The sequence below is a fragment of the Protopterus annectens genome, chromosome 7.part0 (genome assembly GCF_019279795.1).
Source record: "Protopterus annectens isolate FY-2018-M chromosome 7.part0, PAN1.0, whole genome shotgun sequence".
In the NCBI taxonomy this organism is placed as follows: domain Eukaryota; kingdom Metazoa; phylum Chordata; order Ceratodontiformes; family Protopteridae; genus Protopterus; species Protopterus annectens.
The window spans coordinates 1,117,519,728-1,117,528,441 of record NC_056739.1 but is presented as its reverse complement, the minus strand read 5'-3'; the positions used below and the strand labels follow the sequence as shown (position 1 = coordinate 1,117,528,441).

The 8,714-nt window shown below is 37.2% G+C and overlaps 1 protein-coding gene across 1 annotated transcript in view; it reads left to right on the top strand.

Annotated features, from left to right (window-relative positions):
- The first annotated feature begins 2,336 nt into the window (after positions 1–2,336).
- Positions 2,337–8,714, top strand: part of LOC122806893 (A disintegrin and metalloproteinase with thrombospondin motifs 7-like) — a 2,879,604-nt gene continuing 2,873,226 nt past the window's right edge. Inside the window, exon 1 of the mRNA XM_044077696.1 lies at positions 2,337–2,642. Within this exon, the coding sequence (XP_043933631.1) occupies positions 2,534–2,642 (109 nt within the window). The 5' untranslated portion in view covers positions 2,337–2,533. The remainder of the gene's footprint in view (positions 2,643–8,714) is intronic.

Here is an 8,714-nt window from a genome sequence, read left to right as displayed (position 1 = left end):
TCTTGCATGCCTGATCAGGAAGTTATGATACGTAACTCTTGAGGTATAATTTCCTGATTAATAATGTACTGTCAGTGTTTGATAAAAAATGTGAAAGCTACCACTACTTCTTTTCATAAGTCAGGAACTTGGCAAGATCCTGACCTATAAACACAAGTAATGATCAAGGGAAGATCATTTGGCATTTTGATATAAAAATAATCAAAAACACTGATCTATGCATAATTATTCATGGTAGCCTGGCAGGTAATGGACGGTTTCCAGCTTTATGAGGAAGGAGGCAGCAGTGGGATGACAAGCTTCTGTGGGACTGCATCACTTGTAAGAGTGACATCCTCATATTAAGCCCGCCCATTTGTTGTATATGCATCCTAGAAGGTTGCTACAGAAGAAATCACAGCCATGAACCTGAAAAGCATGAGCACCATGCAGTCTCCTGCTGTACAGACAGCAGATGTGTGCACAGTAGGCAGTGAGGAAAAACAAGGTTTATTGCTTTGTACGTGTGCTGTATTGTCATAACAAAACTATATTGTTAACGCTGGTTACATAGCAAAAAGGGAAAGTGCCCCATACAACTTAAACTCCTATTTCTGGATCCAAGCTGTGAAGAGACAGCAATACTGACTGGCATTTTTGTTGCTCACTTTTCTGAAGGGGCAGTGGGAGGGCGGGAGTCTTCTCAGAAGTACAGGTCTCAGAGGAAACTAAAGGATTTAGTCCTCAAGCAGAAATTGGGCATCATATTAGCTATTCTGAGGCAGACAATTTCTGCATAGGTGACCGTGCAGTGGGACAGTGGGTATTACATGACATCCATCTCTGCAGCAGTGAGAATGGCATCATACTGGATTGCCCTGAGTTGCACATTTGAGTTGGCCCAGGTAAGCTGCATAGTCGCCAGCAATATTGGAGAAGATTAAGAAGGGGCACTGGCACACAGCTAGTATCAAATAGTTGTTGAGAAGTAGGAAAAACATACAATAAAACAAAACAACATGGATATTATGAGACAAATCAGTTAAGAACACCATAATTTATAGTCATGCATTTAAAATTACAATCAGATGGGGAAGAAGTTCTGGTTTTGCTAAATCTAAACATTTCACCCAGAAATTGCAATATATGCATGCACTCTTTGGTAGGTCTTCATTATTTTGACGTAATTGCCAAGGAAACATGTTTTAGAGAGCCCTGCAAAGTTTTTTCGTACTACCAATAATCACTGCCATTATGTGAAAAGATAACATTGGCAGTTACTAACGTTGTTTATTTATTCTTTTGTCTTTAATGACACATTAGCTATCCGCTATTACAAAATATATGCAGCGCACCAACTTTCAAATTTTTGTCAGCCATTATAGTGACAAACGTTTTCCTGTATGCTATATATGCTAATTGTGATTTTAAGTATGCAGGACGTCTATTAAATTGTTATATTATAAGCATGTCATAGATGGTAACTAACAAAAGTCTGTAAGCATCACTTTGTGCACAGTTAGCTCACTTGCACCCTTTTAATGGCATGTATTGTCTAAAGCTCGGAAAATTGTTACCCTTAAAACTGATTTATACACCACAGGCTACATGGTGTATACCTGGTTACATCCACGCACGTGCCCGATCGTGTGAACGTTTCTTAATTCTAGCCTTTGATATTATTTTAATATACCAAACGTACCCCAACAGGGAACTGCGCGACCTAGAGCCATACGCAGTGAATCCATTGTCCAGCAGGAGGCGCTGCTACCAAACGGCAGCAGCTGGACTGACTAGTGGTACTCCGCCTATCCAGGAACCGGTCCAGAAAACTTCCAAGGTAGTTCTAATTTATTCTTTAGCGTCCCCTCCCATAGCGAATCTCATCAATGATGATCTTTGTTACGTTTGCTTTTATTTTTCTAACAGTTTCTAAACATAAGTTTGGCACCGAAGCAGCGTCCCACGAAGAAAAAAAAGTGAAGTACTTAACGGAGTTGGGAAAAGTTTTACTCTGGAGTCAGTGGACGGAGGAATGTGAATGTAATAATAAATTATAAAACTGGATTTGCTTTTCAATTACTAATGCAGATTTAACATCAAGCCACACCATATAGAAACAAAACAAAAATGTGTTTCCTAAAGTCCTCCTCACACATTGGTGCCTTCACGTGCTGAACGGTGGCATTGACAATCTGACCAAAAGTTTGAGATAGATCCTGAAAGTTGGATTCTAGTGTTTGTTGCAGTCTGAATATTCTTATTTTGCACACCTAATCTTACAGCGATGGCTAAAGGGACTTCTCCCCTCCCCCATCCGTCTTCCCTCCCCTTCTTCTGCCCTCCCTCTGGAAGGGATAGTGGTGCTCCGCTAGAATCTTGCAAACGGTGTCTCTCCCTTAGCCCGGCTTCAGCAGCAGCACCAATGGATTACTAGCCTTTCTTCTGTTGCTCTTTGCTGCTGCCGGGTCTTTCTCTGCCACTGGTTACCGACCCCCGCCCCCACCTCATTTGATTCCATTCAATAAGTACAAGGGACGTTCCCGGATAGACCATGCGAACTTCTACGAATTCACGGACTGTTACAACTTGTTGCCTGCAGTTAGCGATATTTTTACTTGAAGTTTGGACTTGTGTCTGCGGGCCATCGGGGGAGCTGCCAGGTTGGTTATTTGGGCCACTGTCTGTGCTGTTTCTCTAGGTTTCTACAGCTTCTGCACACTTGTGGTGGTGCAGTCCTTTCACTGAGTGCATTGTTGTGGAACTGTTTTCTAAGGCATCTGTACTGCTTTAGGATTATCATAATGTTTTTTTTTCCATGAAAGTATTAAAGCTGTGGAAGCAAATACAGAGATTAAGAAGTAGTAAGTATTTAGGAAAGACTTACCCACCTGTATTGCTGACCTGCTGTTACCTCTCCATGTTTACAGTGAGCAGGATACCAGGGATGGATACAAATTTCATATTTTTTTGGCAGGCACACTTAATGACACAAAGCCTTTTACATTGATAGCGCCCCTAATACATTGCTTTAGTGTTTGAGAATCAGTACTGTATGTCTTAGTAGATGCCTGCATTATTACTTAAGTATTCTATAGAAAGTGGTTGTGGTACTCACCAGTTCCATGAATTAAAATACTGAAAAGTTCAGTATACTGCAGAAGACACCATCAAAAGTTTGATGCAGTACATGGAGAAAGAGCTCTTACATTTCATCTTCTTTAGCAAGTCACATATTTCCAGTACAGAATACACAGTCCAAGATGACAAATTGTTATGGTGTCATTGGAAAAGACATTTTTCTCTACTAAAAGCAGGTTCTCTGTTGTAAAACTCTGTATCACTAGCTTTTCTTTTAATTTGTTAATGTGTGGCTCTTTGAATGGTCAGTTCAGTTAAGGTCAGCCCAGATTGAACTCTGCAAAGAAATGGTTTGAGCAGCTAATGAATGAGTGTGGGAGGTCCTAGATGATGCCGGCCAATAAACTCACCAGCATGTGTGCTCTTTGTTTACACTGGCAGCCGATGATCTGCCACATGATCCAAAAAGCAGTTAAGTCTGCACAACCAATGGTTTGCTTTGAGAGTTAATGTTATCATTTCTGTCAAGAACTGTTAGAAGTTTTAGAAGTTGCTTCCAAGGAAAATGGGCTAGAGGGAGTTGAACATGAATTGTGTATAGATGGCTTTAAGGATAGTTAAACTGATGCTGTAGAATTTGACTCATGCTTCAGGGGGAAAAAAAAGGTTGGAGAAAGGATTACAATAAAGTATGTACATAGCCTAAATAGGTTAAGACCGAGAGATGTGAATTTTTCAGACATTGCTGGGATGGTGGATCACTCTTAATAATTGGTAGAATGAAGTACACTTTAAATTATGCATTTTCGACAGTAGGAATACATTTTAGTGAGGCAACCTTCATGAATTCAGTATTGAGGGCAGGTAGATAATAAAGTTAGATTCAAGTGGCATCGGAAATCATGCTGAAAAGCAGAAAGAAAATGCAAAGGAGAGAAAAAAGGTCATCTTTGCTGTCACTAATTAGAGCCTGAAAAAAGCACAAGGAATAAGCTTCTCTTTTAAGGCGCACCTCTTCTATAGAAGTAGTCTTAATATTTTGATCTTGAAGTGATTTTCCTATTTTCCTGTGTTTCTTTCCTACTGTTTGTACTTCCTTAATCCTTCCAGTCATTCTTCCCTGCCTTCCATCTCTTTTTTATTGTTTCACTTCCTCTCCTTTTTTTCGTGGTATGGTATCCCAGCAGTATACTGTTACTGTTTGCTGTTCATTGAGAAACATGTTAGGGTCCTCCTGGCATAACTTGCTAGTGCTTATGAAGTTTAACTTGGTGTGGCTCGTCATTTGCACCATGAATATTCTGTAACGTGATTATAATGGTGGTGTTTATACTCACTGTAATGCAGACTGAACCTGGCTGTTTAGACAGGAGGAGGTGATAGTGTTACACCTTAAGCACATGTTTTTAAAAATACTGCATAAGTACTTCAAATGGTAAATTTTATTGGTTATATTATCTAATAGAATATGTAGAATTCCAAATCAGCTTGATTTCTTGGAATGTATATGCTTTTATTACAAACTGTAAGTATTTCTAACAGTTTGACTTGTTTTTATTGGTACCATTAGAAAGATACATGATTTTTACTCTTGTAATCATTTTTGAAACTGTTACCGTTAATGATGTAGAAACTGCTTCAGTTAATAATGAATAAATTCAGCAGTCTTGTCAGAGTTATATTAAAGGCTGCTGCAGTAAAGAATGTAGAACTCTAGCAGTGGTGTCATATCTGACTGCATGAATCCTTAAAAGCAACTAAATTAGTCTATTATTACCAAGTAGAGAAATGCTTTAAGTGTTTTGTGAGTACTAAATAAAAAGACGTATGTGACCCTGTGTATGGTGTGTGGAAGTTCCAGACTAATTTGTTTAATTTTGTGCCATATAGGAGAACTTTGCTGAAATAATGCTGGCACATAGTTGTCAGGCAAACATAATTGTAACCAACTGCTTTATTGCTTTAGATACCAGACTGACACACATTCCATCTTAAGAGCACAGACTTGTAGTAAGTTATATAATGCATTTTTAAGAATCTTGATACGTATTATAATTTGCACTTAAAAGTTGAGCAGTATGTAATTGAACCAGACATGCATACTGCTTGTATAGTGGTTAACTGTCCCAGAACCTGGTGTGCAGAAAAAGAATGCTCTTGCTTTCCCATTGCAACTTCTAACAAGGAGTGACAGGAAAATCAACATACCATGACTAAATATTACTGTCTTATATGGTCTTACTGAACTATTTTATTTTTTATATGCTTGGCTGCAACTCTTGCCCTTCAATAAGGCATTGTAGTATAATTTTCTTGTTGCATCACAGCTGTATTGTAAATGTTCCTGTTTAAAGAGGAAAAGTAGAAGATTTTTTTTCCTGCCAGCTCATCAAATTATCTAAGTAGAGCAAATCCACCTTCTGTTTTTTCTTTTGTTGGAAGGACATGAAATGTGTTTTAATCTTAAGTCACTTAAACTGTGCTTCCAGATTTGGGGAAAGTTTGCTAATCTTTCTTAAATCCATTCTTCCCACCCACGTAAGGAGGAAATAAGGATGCATGTTTAAATAATTAAATGGAATTATGGCCTTTAGAATCGATCTGCCAGCCTTTTCCTGTAAACCTCATCAGTGTTCTAACTAATGCAAACAAATACTGCACTAATATTAATTGTTTTTAGTAGCAGAGTGTAATGGCCCTGACTTTATGCTACAGAGGGTGAAATTTATAATCATAGCAAATCCATACAGACTAAATATCCAAGTATGGTGTTAATCATGCCTCACAACTATCCAGATTTTTAGAGAATGTCCCGATTTTTATCTCTCTTTATTTTTAGTCTGTTGAACAAAAATTTGTGTTTTTCTCACAAATTACTGAGGATTGTAGTCAATAAATAATGAAAGACATTTGAATTTCAGGCTTTATATCTTTCAGAAAATGCATGTTAATGCAAATCCTGTTATTCAATAACTTTTAAGTTTTAAGAGCAATATTTAAAATCTGACCCTATTTTTGGGCCTTTGTCCCCCTGTTAATTTTGTCTCTGTCCAATATGTTGTTTAATTCCAGTTCTGCACTTTTATTGGGCTGTAGGAGATTAATGTTTTGCCTTGTAAATTGACACTTTCTGTAATTACAGTTCCCTGACTCATCTGTAACTGATGGCAGAACATGTCAACAGAACTGAGGGTTTCTCTGGTCTTCCATACCGTTTCATAAACTCTGATGTAATCTACTGCTATTGCTGTCTGTCCTTATATTCACACACACACACACACACACACACACACACACACACACACACACACACACACACACACACACAGACAAAATATTGCAACCCATTCATTCATCCTTTTGTGTCAGTACTTCTTAAAACATATCATTGTCAGAGACAGGCTGTTTTATAGGTTAGCTGTTTGGGTATTGTGCCAGGATTATTCCCAGAATGACCAATTCACTCTGCCATGCAAAGAATGTCAGCCTATGTATGGTGCTACTAAGCCTTCCTTCTCCTTAGGCTATATTCCAGTTACTTTGCATATAGTTTGGTGACATACTGTAGCCAGTAATAATATTGATAATGATTTAAGAATATATGTTAGAAAAACAGATAGCTGTTCGACAGGAGCTTGGCAGATTTTAGCATGTACTCCAAGTTTCTAAAAGATTGTCTGTAGGTGTATGCAGTATTAGCTTGCAAAACAACAATGTCTGTTTGGACAGTTTCCTACACTATAAGTGGCAGTAACTAAAACATATGTATGTATAAAGTATATTTTAAGTGAATCAGTCTTGGTTGTAAACTAAGTTTGGACTGATTTTCTTCATTAATTATATGCATTGATAAAACTAATCTGCTATGAGTGGTAATTGCAGGTCGCCTCAAAACCCTGCTGTGTATTGTGATAAAAGTTAAAAATGATGCCTAGAGGTTGTTGTAGGAGACCTTAAGCCAAATACATAAATTAAGAAGAATGGAAAAAACAAATGGGGACCTGGGATGGATGTACCTATGCAGTGACTAGCTGCTTACACTTGACCTGATTGGTACTATCTGGGTGGTTTCTTTGTTTATATTTGGGATATTTATTAACTTATTTAAAAGTTTGTTACCCTAGAAAGACCCACAGTACAAAACGCTCTTTCTCTATGAAAGGTCCACTGGCTTCAAGCTATCCTTAATTAAAAAAAAGTTTTCTCCCTAATGCATGATCTGTTCCTGTCCTGCGATATAAGGTCCTGTATCCTTAGTGTCCCTTCTGGGTGCCCAACATGCAATTTCCACTCTTGGTCTTTTCTTCCATTTTCTATAAGTAGGGCAACCTGCTCAAACTAAGTAACTGGTATGGTCATTTTTATGTGTTATTCCATCCATAGTGATGCCTGGAAATGTCATACAGCAAATGGCCCAGGTATACACCGAGCTCTGGTCCCTTGGGATTAACCCACCTAGCCAGTCATAAATATTGCATACCTACATACATCAATAAATGCTGCCCACAATACAGCATACCCCTGGAAGTTTTGCTTATTCCATGCTGCACACGTTATTCTCTCCATAATCAAAGTAGTTTTTGCATTACCTGTGTTTGCCCAAGTTACCCATTAATCCATCTCAGATTCAAGTTTTTATTTTAAGTATGAGAAATGTGTTCATAAACTACTAAGTTAGGTGTTAACTACAATGGTACCTTTTATAAAATGAAACATATTCAAGTTTCTGAAATGACCATTATGGAACTTATTTTCTGGATTTATACACCTCAGAATAAAAAAGAAGACTTTTTTGTTGGCAGTCCTTATATTCTTTTTTTTTTTTTTTTAAACAGGTTTATTGTTTTAACATATAAGAGAAATATCATAACAATTTTATACAAGTAATTAAAAATAGGTATTATTATAACATTCAACAAAACAACTAAAGTATTTACAAAGACATCCACTACAATCAGATCAATTAATTAAACTAAAATACCATGCTATTGAAATTAAATTTTTTTTTAACAAATTTTGTAAATTATCCCATACAATATAATAAGATGTTTTTCTATTTGTTCTTGTCCTAATTGTGTTTATTTCCATATGGCACACTATATTCATAAGCGAAGGAGGTGTATCTAGTTATTATTTTCCTAGCCACTGCTAGAATAGACCATAACAAGGGAAGCTTGACCTTTTTAACACTTTGAGGTACAAGTGTGTTGAATAATATAAGAGATTTAGAAATAATGAAATTATCTGTAAAAAGAGCCTGCATTCATTAATTGACTTCCAATACAGTCATAAAACATATGAGCCCAGTCAGCATTAAGGCAGTCCTTATATTCTCAGATATCTTGTACGCAGGAAATTAATTTCTATAGGTTTAGAACAGTTCGATTTCCTAAACAGTAGAAGGCATGGTGCCAATTTGATTATTGTCTATTCCGGTTGTAGACAGACTACATTCATATAAAGCATAAGATTCTGTCTGAGTTAAACATCCTACACCAGCCTTTGTTCAATGTTTTCTTTTGTAGTCTGAGAGGAATTGATTCTGCAAGAGTTTGTTCAGTACAGTGACAGTTTTAACACCTCTGCAGAGTGTGGGGGGAGGGGGATCTCAATTCCTCTTGAACTACAAAAGAAAACACTGAACAAAGGCCTAC